This window comes from Canis lupus, chromosome 21 (assembly GCF_003254725.2).
Source record: "Canis lupus dingo isolate Sandy chromosome 21, ASM325472v2, whole genome shotgun sequence".
NCBI lineage: Eukaryota > Metazoa > Chordata > Mammalia > Carnivora > Canidae > Canis > Canis lupus.
Window position 1 is genome coordinate 20575570 of NC_064263.1, and position 18743 is coordinate 20594312.

General features: G+C 36.1%; 1 protein-coding gene and 1 long non-coding RNA gene across 10 annotated transcripts in view; one reads left to right on the forward strand and one right to left on the reverse strand.

Annotated features, from left to right (window-relative positions):
* NARS2 (asparaginyl-tRNA synthetase 2, mitochondrial) overlaps positions 1-18743 on the forward strand; it is a 135384-nt gene that overhangs the window by 81987 nt on the left and 34654 nt on the right. For all 8 annotated transcript variants that reach the window (XM_025419528.3, XM_025419522.3, XM_049098723.1 and 5 more), the window contains exons 7-11: positions 1489-1621; positions 5791-5889; positions 5998-6035; positions 16428-16494; positions 18038-18175. In XM_025419528.3, coding sequence (XP_025275313.1) covers positions 1489-1621; positions 5791-5889; positions 5998-6035; positions 16428-16494; positions 18038-18175 — 475 coding nt within the window. The remainder of the gene's footprint in view (positions 1-1488; positions 1622-5790; positions 5890-5997; positions 6036-16427; positions 16495-18037; positions 18176-18743) is intronic.
* The window catches only part of LOC112642116 (uncharacterized), a 53423-nt gene continuing 37380 nt past the window's right edge, over positions 2701-18743 (reverse strand). The window contains exons 3-4 of one of the 2 annotated variants that reach the window (XR_004807934.2): positions 16397-16640; positions 2701-4602 (exon numbers count right to left, since the gene is read on the reverse strand). This is a non-coding gene — a long non-coding RNA (uncharacterized LOC112642116). Of the gene's footprint in view, positions 4603-16077; positions 16641-18743 lie in introns of those variants that run through there. The other variant, XR_003125059.3, reaches the window with a different exon arrangement.

The following is an 18743-nucleotide window of genomic DNA, read 5'->3' on the forward strand; positions in this document are numbered from 1 at the left end:
GTAGATTAAAAAAAAATCTCTAGATTTGAGAGAGTTTTCCTATGTGTAAACAATATGATTTTGTGATCAACATGATATGGAAAGTGTGAGCAGTGGAAGACCTGGTTTGGGTGATGGCATACCGTAACTGAATATAATAGAACTGGGAAAAAATGAAAAAGGAAAAGAAGGATTGTTTCTTGTTTTGTTTTTTGTTTGTTTTGGGAGCAGACTAGGGTTTTCATTCTGCATTAACGTAGGTCAGTGTTTTCAGGAACATTCTAGCAGACACGTCTGGATCTGAATCTCAGCAGAGAAGTTACCATAGTAATATTTTTGAGTTCATATTGTTTATTTTTCCATTAAAAACTAAAGTTCTCAGAGGTTAACTGATTATGGTCTCAGGAAGGTAGCTGTAGAACCAAAACATAAATTCCTAAGCTTCTTACCAACTAGGCCTTAACTAAAATAGCCTTTTGAAAGAAAAAACAAATCTCTTGATTTCCACTATCATTGTTTTACTGTTCATTTCCCAAAGTATCTTTACTTAACAACAATATAAAGCCCAACTGGTATATATATCCACAATCTGTTTTCTACACTGTTTTCTGATCTTAATGTAATTTGACTGATGCCAGTCAAATGAAGAGTGCTCAGGATAATAGCTCAGGAGCCCCAAACCTCTTGTTTTGTTCTAACAAAACCTTAAAATTCAAAGATTAGATAGTCCTCAGGAAATACTCATTATTTCATTTATGTTTGATCTAATCCCAGTTGGTCCCCTGATTCCAAAGGAGGGAGATGATAAGTGTTCAAGAACAAAGATGTGGTATCTGCTTTTCTGCAGAAATTGAAAAGTAAGATTTTCCTCCACTATTTGGATTGTAGAGCTATGAGCTATTCTCTTGAACACCACAGAATAAAGTAGACAGTTCTTCAAAATCCATCCTCACCTCCAAGTTTCAGGGGTCATTCAGCATTCATTAAAACACTTGGGTGGTTGTGAAGGACTCAAGTAGGCTTCAAACAAGGCAAATCATCATACACATCTGACACTCCTTTCCCACATATTTTTAAAAAATAATTAGCATACTCTATCCATGTGAAATTCTAGTTTTAACTGTTACTGTATAGATTGTCTGTGAACCTTGTCGGGCTGTGGTATTTTTCCTTTACTTTGTTCTTGATTGCTGTGAAATGTAGTTGCCTGCTGTTTAAGGCAGCTGCAGTAGAGTGCACCCAGAAGTGGTTATAATTCTATATTTAGTAAGCCATAGGGTTTGTAAAGCATTTGCAAATTCCTTTGGGATAAAATGGTTTCTATAAATGTAACATTTTTAATGAAACTATTATTATCACCCATTAGAGAAATATAGCAGCTAATATGTGGAGATTTGTGGACGAGACAAAGGCACAAAACTTTTTTTTTCCTTAGGAGTATACTGAGTTTTAAATACTTAAGGTTAATCATGTGAATCCTATTTTTATATTTTTAATCTTGAATTGCAGAGCTTTTACTCAAGTGTTTACCTTTGGTCCAACATTTCGAGCAGAGAATTCTCAGAGCCGGAGACACCTGGCAGAGTTTTATATGGTAGAAGCAGAGATTTCTTTTGTTGAGAGTCTTCAAGATCTCATGCAGGTAGGTACATAATACTGTCATAACAGATATCTATGACATTAAAATGCTTCTGTATACATTTTTACCTTGGACATCTGTGCGTTACAGATGTTAGTGGAGTGAAGAAGATGGAGAACTACTTAATGTGATAAACATCTACTGAATCCCTTTAAAGTATAAGAGTCAGATAGATTTAAATTCATATCCCAACTCTGCCATTACTTTTGTTTGGGTGTTACTGAATATTGGTGATCTTTAGCTTTCTCAACTATAAAATTAAAATAATAGTAACTATTTTATAAGATTATTGGGAGGAGTAAATGAAATAATGTATGTAAAATGTAAAGCATCTACTATTGGGCCTGGCATATAGCAAGCTCAGTAAATAGTAGCTCTTAAAAAAAAAAATAGTAGCTCTTATAATTTGTTATGCAAATAAATGAAACATCTTTATAGTTAGAGAAATATCTACATAGCTATAGAATCTACAGGAACCATCAGAGCTCTGTTTTGGGGGCAAGAAGTAAGGCCAGAAAGATAGTCTAGAGTCAGATCTTGAAAGAAAGACTTTGTAAATGTCATGCTAAGTAGTTTAGAAAGTAAAACAGTTCTCAGTTGGGAAAGGCTATGCTTGATTATAGTTTAAAAACATCTCTCTAGTAACAATATAAAAAATGATTCAGAGGGGGATAAAAATAGGGTGAGAATCCTTTAGGAAGCTGGGGCCATAATCCAGATAGAGCACAGAAACTCTGAAGTTGGATGGACCAGGAATTTTTTAGCTTCACCAGTTATTTGCTATGTGACCTCAGACAAGGAAAATAAGAATAATAGTTCCTACTTTATAGAGTAGTTCAGAAATTATACAGAATATATATATTATTACATATATATATATACATATATTTTATGAGATTATTGCCATATGCAATATGTGCCATATGGCACAAAGAACAGTTTATGGCACTTTGTACCCAGAAATTATTGGCTGGTATTAGGAATTCTCCATCCAGTACCATTAATATCTTAGTTTGTGTTTGAATCACAGGATGTTTATTTATTTTTTTTTAATTTTTATTTATTTATGATAGTCACACAGAGAGAGAGAGAGAGGCAGAGACACAGGCAGAGGGAGAAGCAGGCTCCATGCACTGGGAGCCCGACGTGGGATTCGATCCCAGGTCTTCAGGATCGCGCCCTGGGCCAAAGGCAGGCACCAAACCGCTGTGCCACCCAGGGATCCCACAGGATGTTTATTTTAACAATTTTCATCACCTCTCACTTCTATTCCTTTTGTATCTTTCTACTCTTACCTGGTAAATGACCCAATTCCACTTAAAACATAAATACCACATATATCATCAACTAGAATGGACTTACTATTTTATTATCCTGTCTTGGTTGGATTTCCTAGTAAACAAACTCTAAAGCAGAGATTTGGGGGTTGGGGGGATTATTGGGGAATTCTCTAGAGAATAACATCTGTAAGGAAAGGAAGAAAGCACTGATAGAAAAGTTGAACTATGATGAATGTACAGAGGCCTTAGCTCATTCTTTGAGGAATTTTGGATCTGGAATGGTCCTTCATCGTTGTCCCATAGAAAGACAAGGGGGAAGGGGGAAGGTCTTTGTTCTTCCCCCAGCAAGCAGTTACCTGACATGGGCCAGCCTTGGGAAGAGGCATATTCTTGGGTAGGATAGCACTCTTGGCCTGGCCACTTCCTGAAGAGGGACTCAATCAGGAGCCATCAGCAATTAATATTCCCAGTGGATAAAGCTCTTGGTCCTGAAAGGGGTTCTGACCACACACTACAGTTTGCATTTATATACCCCTTTAACATCTCCCCCTGATTATTCTAGATCAGTGTCCCCCAGGGGACATTTTTGGTTGTCCCAACTAGGAAGTGGATGGAGGAGAGGGGAGAGTGGTTGCTACTAGCATCTAGTGGGTAAAGACTAGGGATGCGTTCAATATGCTAAAATGCACAGGTCCCTCCCCCCTCAACAGTTACTCGGCCAAAAATGACAATAGTAACACTGTCAAGTAATTCTTTTCTAAAATGTGGGGATTCAGGATCTGAGCCTCACAAGGAGTTAGTAAAATTCCTTAAGCAGCTTTTGGTACCAGCCCACCATCCAGTTCAATATTATTCATTCACTTAGGCAATGAACCACACCCTTTTCCTTCCTGTTTCTGCCTTGACCCTGTCTCTCCTGCCCCAAGGTAAATACCAGAGAAAAGTTCCAAAGACACAAATTATGTTAGAATTTATTAAACATTATAATTACATATTCTATAACTAAAAAATTTGTATTTAGTATTCCATCGAGTGGTACTCAGCATATACTGTTCAATGATTTTTAATTAATTGAAATACAGACTTTTTCTTAAAGGCAGAAAAAAGGTATGCTCCCCCCAGAAGTAATCTGCTTCTCTTAATTTTCTCCCTTCTATAAATTACATTCTGTGGAAATTATTATCTTGATGAAAATATTAAATCAGAATCTTATGACAAAGTATTTTTCCCCTCATAAAGTATAAACAATTAAATATTACTATTTTAGTGCCATTGAGTAATATATTTTTTAAAACATCTGAAGGTTATGCTAACCCTTCAGTTAAGTTTCTGTTTTCTTCAAATATATTTATAGAGCATAGTCTAAAAGTCAAGGTTAGAGAAGCCAATGATTTTCTTCTTCAAATGGAAATTTACTGTTCATATGAAAGATACCAGTTTAACAACCCCAGTGGTCAAAGTCTTCATCTTACAGATAGGTGTGTTGTGCCCCTAGCAGTGCCGGCTTAGTATCCAATCTTCTTGTTTTTGTTTGCTCCCCAAATGTGTCAGCTTTTTTTTAGTGATTGAGGATATGACCCTTCATAAATCATTCAGTTATTTAGTGATTTGTCTCATGACTCTCAGATCAAAGGTAATATAGCCTCGAGGTAAAAGATTTTTTGGCCTCCTTTTGCTCTTCTTTCATCAGGTTATTCCTTACTCCTACACAAAATATAATGTGAATATGAAAATACAAAATATATAAAAATAAATATAAATTCTATACATAAATATAAATACTATGTATAAATACTATATATGTACATGTATGTACATGTACATATGTACATGTATATGTACATATACATACACACACACACACACAAATGTGCCTGGATGTTCCTTGGTAATTAAGTACATTGCTGTATCTGGTTATACTAAGTTAGTGCAGTAGATGCTTGCGCTCCACCCTGTGTCTCCAGACTTGATAGGGTACACCAGGGATGCAGGAGAGGAAGGGAAAACCCCTGCCTCTGGGGCAGCTTGTACTTACCGAGTGTGTCTATCTTTCTGAGTACAGTATTTAGGAGGGCCTAAGAGGATCTCACTGACTTCAAACCAAAAATTTTAGTTTTGATTAGAAATATTTTCCATTCCAATCACTTACTTTCCAAGTACATTTTCACTTACATTCCAATCACTTAGTTTCTTATAACAAGTTTTTTTTTTTTTTTTTTTTTTGTGTGGGTTGTGTATGGATAACCCCTGGTAGAATGCATTCTTGCATACTGATTTGTGTTGGATCATGATTTGTGTAATATTTTACTGTATGCTTTAGCAAAGCAAAAATATACATATTTAGATGTAGATCTATCTCATTGCTCCTTTAATTTTAAAGTCAACTTTCATTTACCAGTTACTGAATGAAGCACTTTTCAAAGTGTCTCATTCTTTGCAACAGCTAATGTTTGTTGTGTCCTGGTCTGAGCCAGGTACTAAAGCTAAGTCTTATACATGGATTATCTCATTTAATTATCACAACAATCCTGGGAAGCTAGGTACTGTTATTGTTCTGATTCTACAAGTGAGTATATTGCAGTTTTGAGAGGCATTAGTCAGTTTTGGCTGTTTATTTAACATCCCACTTCAGTACTACTATTGAAACTATTAACAACAGATTCGTACATTTTTCTTTCTTTCTTTTTTTTTTTTACCCACTCTGGGAAGAAGATGCACCGCCTCCCCTAATCAATCTGGAAAACTGAACTAACTTGCAGCAGTATATTTGGAGATTAAAAGGCCTAATGGATTTATAGCTGCTAAAACCTGGAGAGCAGTCCTTACAAGACTCTAAATAGGTTTTTCATATAAAATAGCTTACTAGTCAGACAATTCTCTCATTTCTCTTAGGTCATGGAGGGGCTCTTTAAGACTGCAACAATGATGGTTCTCTCAAACTGTCCTGAAGATGTTGAACTCTGTCACAAGTTCATAGCTCCTGGCCAAAAGGTAATTAGTTTGGTGGGTAAAGTCCAATACATATACTCTTTAAATATGTTAGTTACATATAATAAATATAATTACATTTAATAATTTTTTTTCTCTTTTCTTACCAAGGAAAGATTAGAACATATGCTAAAAAACAACTTTTTAATGTAAGTAGATATTATACTTTCTCTGAACTTTATTCATACTTTATCATAGTATTTATCACACTTATTAAATTTTGTTTATGTATCTACTTATCACAAAGAAGGCCCATGTTTTAAGTATTTTTTAGCTCTTTTATCTATATACAGTGGATAATCAATGTTTTGTGAATAAATAAATGAATAAATCATAGCAAGATAAATGAATACAGTAATTATTAACTGAAGCAATACAATTCAAACTAATATTAACTTTAGTTATAAAAATTTGGCTCAATTAAAATACTTAGTTTGAGGTGTCTGGGTGGCTCAGTCAGTTAAGCATCTGACTGTTGGTTTCAGCTCAGGTCATGTCAGGATTCTGAGATCAAGCCCTGCCTCGAGTTCTAAGTTCAGTGCAGAGTCCGCTTCGCTTGTCCCTCTCCCTCCCCGTCTGCCTGCCCCTTGTCTGCTCACACACTCACACTCTCTCTCTCTTAAATAAATCAAATCTTTTTTAAAAAACTTTTAAATCCAGTATAATTAACATAGGGTGTTATATTAGTTTTAGGTGTACAATATAGTGATTCAACAATTCTATATGTTAGTCAGTGTTTATCATGGTAAGTGGACTCCTAATCCCCTTCACTTATTTAAACCTCCCCCTTACCTCTCTTCTGGTTATTCTCTGTAGTTAAGAGCCTCGTTATTTTTTTATTCATCTGTTTTTTTCTTTTCTTTTTTCTTTTCTGTTCTGTTCTTTTTTCTTTTCTTATTAATTCTACATATAAGTGAAATCATAGGTTGTCTTTCTCTGACATTTCACTTAAGATTATACTCTAGATTCCATCCATGTTGTTGCAAATGGCAAGATTTCATTCTTTCTTATGGCTGAATAATATTCCATTGTGTATGTGTACCACATTTCCTTTCCATTCATCTATCAGTGGACACTTGGGCTGCTTCCATAGTTTGGCTATGGTAAATAATGCTGTAATAAACATATAGAGGTGCATGTATTCTTTTCAGATGAGTTTTTTGTATTTTTTTTGGGTGAATACCCAGTTAGTAGAATTACTGGCTCATATGGTAGTTCTATGTTTAATTTTTTGAGGAACCTTCATGCTGTTTTCCACAGTGGCTGCACCAGTTTGCATTCCCACCAGTAGTGCATGAGGGTTCCTTTTTCACCACATCCTTACAACACTTGTTGTTTCTTGTGTTTTTTATTTTAGCCATTCTGACAGATGTAAGATGATAGCTCATTGTAGTTTTGATTTGCATTTCCCTGATTAGTGATTTGAGCATCTTTTCATGTGTCTGTTGGCCATCTGAATGTCTTCTTTGGAGAATTGTCTGTTCATGCCCATTTTTAAATTTTTTTGGGTATTGAGTTGTATCAGTTCTTTATATATTATAGATACTAACCCTTTATCAGATATGTCATGTGCAAGTATCTTCTCCCATTCAGTAGGTTATCTTTTAGTTTTGTTGATTGCTTCTTTTGCTGTGCAGAAGCTTTTTATTTTGGTTTTATCCCAATAGTTTATTTTTGTTGTTTCCCTTGCCTCAGGAGACATATCTAAAAAAGTGTTACTGTGGCTGAGGTGAAAGAAATTACCGCTGTGTTCTCTTCTAGGATTTTCATGGTTTTAGGCCTTACGTTTAGGTTCTTAATCCATTTTGAGTTATTTTATGTATAGTGTAAGAGTATGATCCACTTTCATTCTTTTGCATGTAGCTGTCTAATTTTCTCAACACCATTTGTTGAAGAGACTGTCTTTTTTCTAGGAGATAGTCTTTCCTGCTTTTTCAGAGATTAATTGACCATACTATTGTGTGTTTATTTCTGGGCTCTCTGTTCTGTTCCATTGATCCATGTGTCTATTTTTGTGCCAGTACTATACATTTTGATTACTACAGCTTTGTAGTCTATCTTGAAATCTAGGATTGTGATACCTCCAATTTTGTTCGTCTTTTCAAGATTGCTTTGGCTATTTGGGGTTTTTTGTAGTTCCATACAAATTTTAGGATTGTTTGCTCTAGTTCTGCTATTGGTATTTTAATAAGGATTACATTAAATCTGTAGCTTTCTTTGGGTAGTGTGGACATTTTAACAGTATTTGTTTTTCCAGTCCATGAGCATGGAATATCTTTCCATTCGTTGTGTCATCTAAAAAACATCTAAAATACATATGTGTAATGTCTGCCTGTCAGTTTCTCTGTTTCAGTCTTCTTTTTATTAACCTTCAGTTGTTCAAGTCTCATAAGATATTCTAAACTGTTTTTTTAGCCACTTTTTAAAATCTAAAGACCTGTATTTTAAGTATAACACATATGTTGTCCCTTCATTTCCACTATAATCCTATACAAGTAGTACTTGATATTGGACTGGTTATTTATTCTACTAACTGTACTAATCAGATAAGGCATTCCATTTTATTGTTTATTGTTTATTATAAAACAAACACATACTTGATATGGAAAAAGAACAATAAGCAGTCTTTTCATAAATAGTATAATTTATATAAGGCTTGATGTATTTACAGCGAGTAAAGGAGGTAAGTTTGATACTAAGAAGAATAGAAAAATTATTTCTGAACATAATTTGGTATCATTCTTCACTTACTGTCATTAAGTTTAGGAAGTTTTTGTTCTAGGACAATCAAGAATTCAACCTGTCCTCGAGGAGGGTAATAAGACAAACTTGGCAGACTTGACCAAGCTGAGTTTCAGAAATCAGTATAGACCTTCAGGCTACAAGTTAAAAGTGATGAGTCATTGAGCCTGAATCATAGCAAGGCAACAGATGTGAGATCAGAAAAAAGAGGAAATGGGAGCCCTATGATAGAGAATCAAAAAGCAGTGAAGTACAACTAAAGGCTTTTGAGGGTTTTTTTCCTTTCACTTACATGTGTATTGAGTATGTTAACTAACTGAAATTTAAATAAAAACTTGAAAAAAAAGTGTATATTGAATACACACAATGTGCCAAGCTTGTTCTAGAATCTAAAAAAAAAAAAAAAAAAAAAAACTGTCTTAAAGCAAAAACAAAGCAAATAAAATTCCCTGCCTTCATTGAGCTTACATGGGGGTGGGGGGGATGAGTGATAATAAGAAACAAGAATAATAAATAAAACCTATAGTCTGTGAGAATGAGTTGTATTAAGGGGGAAGAAACCCATAAAAGAGAAAGAAGATGAGACAAAAGAGTGAGGAAGTAGAAGTTTTATTTTATTTTTTTATTTTTAAGATTTTATTTATTTATTCATGAGAGACACAAAGAGAGAGAGAGAGGCAGAGACACAGGCAGAGGGAGAAGCAGGCTCCACGCAGGGAGCCCGATGCGGGACTCGATCCCAGGTCCCCAGGACCATGCCCTGGCCGAGGGCAGGCACCAAACTGCCATGCCATCCAGGGATCCCCTAAGTAGAAGTTTTAGATAGTGTGACAGAGAAGATCTCCCTAAGATGATTTTTGAGTAAAGATTTAAAGACAGTTAAGAGAATTAGCTGTATGGTTATGTGGGAAAAGAATATTTTAGGCAGAGGTAATAGCAAGTACAAGAGTCTCGAATTTGGAGCTGCCTGATATGTTCAGGTAGTAGTGAGGAGTGAAAAAGGGAAAAGGAAAATAGAAGTTAAAGAAAGGAGGTGGAAGGTGGGAAAATCATGTAGGGCCTTGCAGGTCACTGTGAAGAATTTGGGGTTTTGCTTGAGTGACGTAGGGAAGCCACTGAGGGGCTCTGTAGAGGACTGATAAGATCTCAATTAGTTTTAAGAGGATCACTCTGGCTGGTAGTTGAGAACAGGCTTTAGAATGAGAGCAGGCACAAGAGTGAAAGCAGAAAATCAACCCAGGATATCATCTGGGTGAGAGTTAACGATGGTTTGGACCATGTATTAGATTTATACAGAGAAACAGAACCTACATGATGTATATAGAGAAAGATCTATTTTTAAGGAACCATCTCACAATGTGGAGACTTCTTGAGTTCAAAATTTGATGGTGTAGTCAGCCGGCTAGAGACTCAGGGAAGAGTTGGCAGCTGGAATGAAGGCATTCTTCTGGCAGAGTTCCCTCTTTCTTAGGAGAGGCCAGTCTTTGTCCTATTAAGGCCTCCAACTGATTAGATGTGGCCCACTCACATTATGGGGGGTAACATACTCTACTCAGAGTCCCTGATTTAAATGTCAGTCTCATCCAGAAACACCTTCACAGAAACTTCTTGAATGTTTAAACAGACATCTGAGTACCATAGCCCAGCCAAGCTGACACATAAAATTAACTGTTGTAGGCCAGGATGGTGGCAGTAGAGGTAGAAAGAAGTTGTTCTATTCTAGATATATTTTAAATATAGAGCAAACAGGATTTGCTGAGAATGGGAAAGAGAGAGAAGTCAAGTGTGACTTTAAGCTTTTGTCTTAATACAGCTATAAAAATGGAGTTGGCCATTAATTGAACTTGGGAAAGCCATTAGAATTGCAAGAGGTCTGGGGGCAAATGAGATGGCATCAGGATCATCAACCTCATGTATTATGTTAAGATTCAGACATCCAGTTGTAGATGTTGAGTAGGCAGCTTCAGTGTACAGATAGATCTAGAGTTTATGGAAAAGTTCTGGACATTGCACATTGATAAAAGTAGTAAGCAGGGAAGGAAAGAATTAATTTGGGGGTCCTAAGGAATCTGTGCTAGTGACAGAAAACCAAGGAAAACATCTTAAGTATCCATATCCTATCTAGTGAATCCATATCCTATCTAGTTATCCATATCCTATCTAGTGAATAAGATGGAAGATGGGAAAAAATATCTATCATTTATTAAATATTAGCTTATGTGCTAGACAGTGATAAACTTTACATCATAAATAGTTCATTGTATCTTTACAACTCTGTGAGTAGTTACTATTGCTCTTCTGTGGAATAAGAATCAAAGAGATTAAGCAAGTAAAAGATGAAATGGGAATTCAAACTCACTTACCTGATTTCAAAGCTCATGCTTTTGACCACTGTGCTTCAAAAGGGCACTGCAATTAATGCTAGAGCAGTTGTAGCTCTTCGCTGTCCTTATGACCCTCACATATCACTTGTGCTTTGAAGTCCAGGTCTGTGAAATACTGAGGTTGGGAAATGAATTCATGGGCTGTGCCACACTGGTCATTGCTGGCATCATCGTCCATTCCACAATGCAAATCATAGTTGTGGATGGTGGGTTTTTGTTTATTTTTTTTAAGATTTTATTTATTCATGAGAGACACACAGAGAGAGGCAGAGACATAGGCAGAGGGAAACAGCTCCCTGCAGGGAGCCTGATGCAGGACTCGATCCCAGGACTCTGGGATCAGGACCTGAGCCAAAGGGAGATGGTCAACCACTGAGCCACCCAGGTGCCCCCATAGTTGTCATTTAAATGTATACCTGTAATGATTTGTTTAGTGTTTGTCACCTCTGTGTGATTGGGGACTTGTTTATTTTGTTTATTGTTAACACTCCCAGTACTTAGTACTGGGAGCTCGGTAAATATTTATTGAATAACTGAATGAATGAGTAAATGACATTTGAGTAGCCACGGGGGTGGGAGTATTCTCCTTTAGGTTAGGTCCTCTCCCTGAGGTTTCCTATTAATTCCTATCACTGTTTACTTTGGGCACTGAGTGTAGTGAGCCTGGATTCTAGTTCTAGCTATACTCCTTATCAGCCATTAATGAATGTCTTAGGTTTTTTTCACCAAACTATCTACTATGAGTTAGGCACTGTGCTAGTCACAGTCACTGATGATCCATGATATAGGCATGGATTAGTTCTTTTATGGAATTTAAAATCTAGAGAAAAAGATGAATAGTTAACTTTTTACATGAATGATTATTTGATTACAACTATAAACTTGATTAATAGTAAATTTTTAACCTTTCTAAACTTGCATTTCCTCATCTATAAATTTGTAACTTGTCTGTCATTTTGTTGAAAAGTTCAAATGACCAAACTGCTTAAGCAGTGTGCCAGACTAGATAACTAAAATAACATTCCTGCTGCAAAACATCTAAAAATGGTTGTTAAAAATTATAAAAATTCGTTTAAATACATTGTTGAGTCACTAGAAAGTAAGAGAAGTTCCAGGAGCTACAAATAAAGAGGGAACTGAGTACCAGAGGGAGATACATAAATGGCATGATGCAGAGGTTTCTCGAGATGGTGAGGGCAGCCTGGGTGGCTCAGCGGTTTAGCACCGCCTTCTGCCCAGGGCGTGATCCTGGACACCCGGGATCGAGTCCCATGTCAGGTTCCCTGCATGGAGCCTGCTTCTCCCTCTGCCTGTGTCTCTGCCTCTCTCTCTGTGTCTCTCATGAATAAATAAATAAAATCTTAAAAAAAAAAAAAAAAAAAAGATGATGAGGGGAAGGGTTAGTTGCCGATCTTTGAAACCAGAGATTTTAACAACCATAAGACATGAAAGTAAACCTAAGTGTGATGAATTAGAAGGGAGATACTCCCTGAAGTACACATATGCATACACACACGCATGCACACACACGCACATGCGCGTGTATGTACATGAGATACCATGTGACGGGATCCCTGGGTGCAGCAGCGGTTTAGCGCCTGCCTTTGGCCCAGGGCGCGATCCTGGAGACCCGGGATCGAATCCCACATCAGGCTCCCGGTGCGTGGAGCCTGCTTCTCCCTCTGCCTGTGTCTCTGCCTCTCTCTCTCTCTGTCTCTCTCTCTCTCTGTGTGACTATCATAAATAAATAAAAATTAAAAAAAAAAGAGATACCATGTGACTTGAATTCCTTGGCATAAATAGATTTCATTGTATTCTTGACTACTTATAATTGTTTTATATGAAAGTAAATTATTTAAAGGACTTGTCTAGTAATTGAATTTAGTCTTTACTAAGCAGAAATAGAATTCAATTATTTTATGTCTCCTTTATAGCATTAAGGTTTTTAAAATGTAGAGTACTTACCTTCTTTTGCTCTTCATGTATCTGTGAATTTGAGTTAAAGAATGCTAATAATTTTAGCTAAGCAGTTTTAATCCAACAGCTTCAGAATAATTTCCTTAAATCATAAAAAAAATTTAAATCTGAAGGTAGTTTGGTACTGCATCAAGCAATATCACTATGTCTCTTCCTTCTTAAAGTACTTTAGAAAAAGCTTCTGGGAAGAAGAGATATTATTCTCTGTACATATCAAAAGAAATTAGGAGAGAGAGTTGATAAAGGCCATTAAGGATATCCAGTGTCAGAACTGTAATTTGAGCTGAAAAGCTCTGCTTCAACTTAAGATGTGGGAGTAAAGCAGGAGATCCAGAATAACAAGAGATACTTAGAAAGTCATTTTTTAGAATAATGTAGCAAACATATCCATGGACAAAATCCCTGTGCTTCCCACTTTGACTGCTCTTATATTTCTCAGTATAATGAGTAGATCATATCAAGTAATTGATGGAATAGAACAATAGAATGTCAAAGCAGAAAAGAACTTGAGATAGCATAGTCCAATCTCCTTATTTTACAAGTACAAATACTTATTTTTTAAATGTTTATATAAAACATTACACAAATTTATAAAATACTTTCATTAAGTTGAAGTGATTTACATAGTAGCCAGTAAGGGGTAGCATCAGAGGGAGAACTCAGAGCGCCCATCTGTCTTTGTTTTGATTGAGTATATTAAACTCCAAGTGTTTTAGGTACCATCTTAGTAGTTAAAAGCTGAGGCTGTGGAGTCACCACATCAGGCTTACTACTTTACATGAGTGATTTTGGGCAAGTTACTGTCCCCTTTAACCTTCCTTTTCCCTTCTGTAAAATGCTTGTTTAAATATGATTAATACCCCCAACACCACTTTCATTCTTGCCTTAGAAATTGTGATGTAATACGATTCTAATTTGAATAAAATTTTCATCTTGGAAAAATATCACTCAAAACATAGCTTTGGAGGCTTTTTTTGTACTATATACACAACTCCTTCCAATTAATTATTATAGGTTTGAATTTAATTTTTCCTTCATAGAATAAATTTTTTTGGGTAACTTATTTTTTGAGTGTTTTTTTTTTTAAGGTTTTATTTATTTATTCATGAAAGACACAGAGAAAGAGGCAGAGCCATAGGCAGGCTCCTCACAGGGAACCCGACGCAGGACTTGATCCCCAGACTCCAGGATCATGCCCTGAGCCGAAGGTAGATTTCTCAACCACTGAGCCACCCAGGCGTCCCTATTTTTTGAGTTTTTTTTTTTTTTTTAAGATTTATTTATTTATATATTCGTGATAGACCTAGAGAGAGAGGCAGAGACACAGGAGGAGGGAGAGGCAGGCTCCATGCCGGGAGCCCGATGCGGGACTTGATCCCAGGACTCCAGGATCGTGCCGTGGGCTAAAGGCAGTCTCCAAACCACTGAGCCACCCAGGGACCCCCTATTTTTTTTAGTTTAAAGACTTCAGGAAGTTTATAGACTTTTGGATCTTGTTTGTTTTGTTTTGCGGTTTTGGTGGGGAATTGAGGGGAGATTTTTGGACGTTATTTATTGTAGATTTTTGTTTTTAATCATCCAAAGTACTGTTACAAGGGCTCCTGGGTGACTCAGTTAGCTAAGCATCTGCCTTGGCTCAGGTCATGAGCCCTACATCAGGCTCCCTGTTTAGCAGGAAGTGTGCTTCCCCTTCTTTCTCCCTGCCTCCCCACCCCACCCCCCCACCCACCCCCCGCCCATGCTCTTTGTCTCACTCTAATGAATAAAATCTTTAAAAAAATGTTCAAAGTAATGTTGCAAAGGGCATATGGAAACTGACATTTTCATATACTACCAGTGGACATAAATTAGTATAACACTATCAAAGGGAAGCAGTGTCTTTAGCAGTATCAAAATATCTAAAAACTGTAAACATAAATACATTACAATCCAACAATTCTATTTTTTCCATATGCAAAATTCATGTGAATCATTTGTGACAGATGTATGTAGTCATGATTTATAATAGCAAAAGATTAGAAACAGCTGAAATATCCATCAATAGATGAATGAGTAAACTATGTTATAGTCACAAAATAGAATATTATATGATAGTTCAAAAAATGGAGAAACTTATATATGGATATGAAAAGATCTGCAAGGTATATTACTGAGTAAGAAAAGATGTGAAAGAATGTATATGGCATGTATACTATGGCTGCCATCTATTAAACAAAGGAGATTATATGTTAATACTTGCTTATAGATGTATAAAACCTTCTGGAAGGATACACAAAAAACCAGTAACAGTGATTGTATGTGAAGAGAGGAGCTATGGGCAGGCGGCTAAGTGGGCGGCTATGGGACAGGATGGAAGAGAAATAGATGCTTTTATACTTTTTTTTTTTTTTTTTTTTTTACTATGTTCATATATTACCTATTCAGTTAAATTCAAACAAATGTGTGTGTGGCTTGCTTTAGACCTGAGAGTTTCTTACTGAGGTGTAATAACCAATGACTTTTTTCCTAAACAGTCTTACGATGCTTAGCATATATTACAGAGCCCTGACCGTGGCCTGAAAGAATCCATAAGATCTGACCTCTGACTATCTCTCTTATTTGATTTCCTGGCATTCTTCCCCTTGTACAGTATGCTACAGGCACATTGACCTTTTTGTTCCTTGAATGAGCCAAACTGTTCCTTCACTTCAGGCCTTTGTACTTACTGTTCCTTTTGCCTGGAATACTTACCCTCATATATTTATATGGTTTATTTCCTTATTTCACATATCCCCAAGTCATTGAGTCCTTTCTTGACCGTCGTATCTAAAATTACACCACCAAACACTCTATGTCGTCTTCCCTTGCTTTATTTTTCTTACAGCACGAAAGATTTCTGGCTTTATATTCTGTTTGTTTATTCTCGAACCCCAAATCCCAGCACTCATACACAGATGCACACACACAAATATCAGTTCCGTAAAGGCTTTGTTTTGTCTCTCCAGTGTCTAGAATAATGCCTAGCACATAGTAGGTGTTCAATAAATGTGTTATGAATTAATGAATAAATGATGACTTTATGAAAAGATTTTTACTCTTTCAGCCTCACTATTTCACACCTTTTATTAGGGCATTGGCATAACATGAATTCAGAGAAAATCTTTACTTGCTTAAGTGACAAGGTTCTCTGTATATACTGCAAGTAGGTCAAGAATGGGATTACTGAATGACCACTTTTCATCATACTGATCAGTTCTCATACAATTAGGTCAGCCTTAATTCCTGATTACTTAGTGATGATTTATTTACAATTATTCCTGATTACTCAATAATCATTTAGTACTCCTTTGTGATCTCAAAAATTATATGAGAATAGACCCTTTGTAGTTTTTCAGATGAAGTAATTAGCAACATGCCATTATATTGACCTTTCTCTGCTTTTACTCTCTTTCTTTCCAGCATTTCTTATACTGAAGCAGTAGAGATCTTAAAGCAGTCATCTCAGAACTTCACCTTCACTCCAGAGGTAGTATTTATATTTGTATTTTCCCCTCTTGTCCGTATCATATTTCATTGAGAATCCTGGGGCACTGAGCTGGCTCATTCAGTAGACCATGCAACTTCTGATTTAATTGTTGTGAGTTCCAGTCCCACGTTGGGCATAGAACTTACCTTAAAAAAAAAAAAAAAAAAAAAAAGGAGAAGAAGAAAGAAAGAAACTTTTAAAATAATCTTATTTTTCTGGGGTGCCTGGGTGTCTTAGTCAGTTAAATCTGATTCTTGGTTTTGGCTCAGGTCATGATCTCAAGATCCTGAGATAGAGCCCAGCATCAAGCTCTGCACTCAGCACAGTCTGCTTCTCCCTCTCTCTCTACCTCTCCCCCTCCCTCCCCCCGCGGAATAAATAAATAAAATCTTTAAAAGTAAATAATCTTACTTTTATTATTAGCATTGTTTAATATTTGCCCATCTTTAGATTGTCTTTTTTGATATTTGCTCAACCTTGTTAAAATATTTAGAGTAAATAATTTTGAAGTAGAGTCATATCATTTTTAATAGCAGTGACTAAAGATTATAAAGAAGTTTATAATCTTTAAACTATCTTCCTAAACCTTCTGGAAGGATAGGAAGATGAAAATCCTTTAAAAGAATGGTAATATGTCCAGAGAGGCCACATGATTTCTCACTGGGCATGCACATAATATTAGAAACAAGTCTCCTCATTCCTATGCTAGGGCCTTTAACCTATAATTAACATATTGGCAGACAAGTAGGGATAATATAACGTTAGGAATGTACTGTGATTACTTTGTCTTCAAACTATTCTATTTACCAGTCCTATCCCCAATTAAGTCAGATCTTCTTATGAGGTATAGTAGTTGTGCTTGTTACATTTATAATCAGTTATTTATTTGTATAATTTTTTTATTTAATATTTGTCTCCTACCCTGGAAGCTTCATGAAGTCAGGAGTTCTATTTTTCTTACCACTATGTTCAGTACCTAGCATGGTACTGGGATTTAATAGGCATGTTAGTATTTGTTGAATAAATAAGTGTTATTAAATATTCATCAGAGCATCTGATATATGAACTGACTTTCTTATTAAAAAAAAAATCACTGAAAGAAGCCATCTAGCCAGAGAGAGACTCAATATTAGGAATATTATCTTTCATCATTTAATTTCCTGCGACTTAGGAACAGTAACCATAGAAGAAGCTCTAGGCAATATTAATAAAAACTATGATTTTGAAGCCAGCTTTTATACACTGTGGGAAGGGTACTTTGTTTTCCTGCAGATGCGATTCATCTGCTAAATGCTGCTCCGCAAGATATGGGGGACAGAAAGCATAATGTTTATCTACTCGTTTCAGCTTTCATCTTTCCAGGCCTTCAGATGTTCTTGTAACACACCTCTCTGGCTTAGTTATCTGAGTAACCTTAGCAGACAGCTCCACACATCACTGATCTCAGAGGAAGCCCTTGGAACTGATAGAGGTTATTTTTGGATACTGCATTGTATATTTCTGCTCTTTCTTCTCCTTTGATAATTCTATTTTCTCATTACAGTGGGGTGTTGATCTACACACTGAACATGAAAAGTACTTGGTGAAGCACTGTGGCAACATACCAGTCTTTGTCATTAATTATCCATTAGCACTCAAGCCTTTCTACATGAGGGATAATGAAGATGGCCCTCAGCACACAGTAAGAAAAATCACTAAGTAAATCAGGGTTGGTGGTCTCAGAATCTTGAGTTTTTCCCTTGACTTAATTTCATTTATCCTTTGGCATATTTTTAAAAATTATATCCATCACACTTTACATTTCTTAAAATGATAAACTTTTTTTTTTAATGATAAACTTTCTAAAAGGTATCTCTCTCTCTCTTTTTTTTAAGGTATCTCTTTTTAAAATAGTGTTCCTAAATAAGATCCTGATGTTCTCTAAACACACTCTAAACACACCTATCACATGGTGTCCTGCTTAGTTTAGCAGATGCAAATATAAGCGTGTTTTTTTTTTTCTTTTTTTTTTTAAATAATTGAGAGGAAGTGGCCCAGAACACTGTTTAGCAGTGCCTGGTCTACTATCAGCTGAAATACTGGTAAGGAGCCTGAGGGACTGGTGTATGCTGGGCAAGAAAGGAAAGCAGTGGCAGGATCAGACAAAACAGGAGGCTCAGAGTACTTTGGTTTTGTTGTCATATAGAAATTGAGAGGGGAGGGGATAGAAGGATCTGAGATGTCTGGGCAGATTCTCCTGTCCCTTCTCT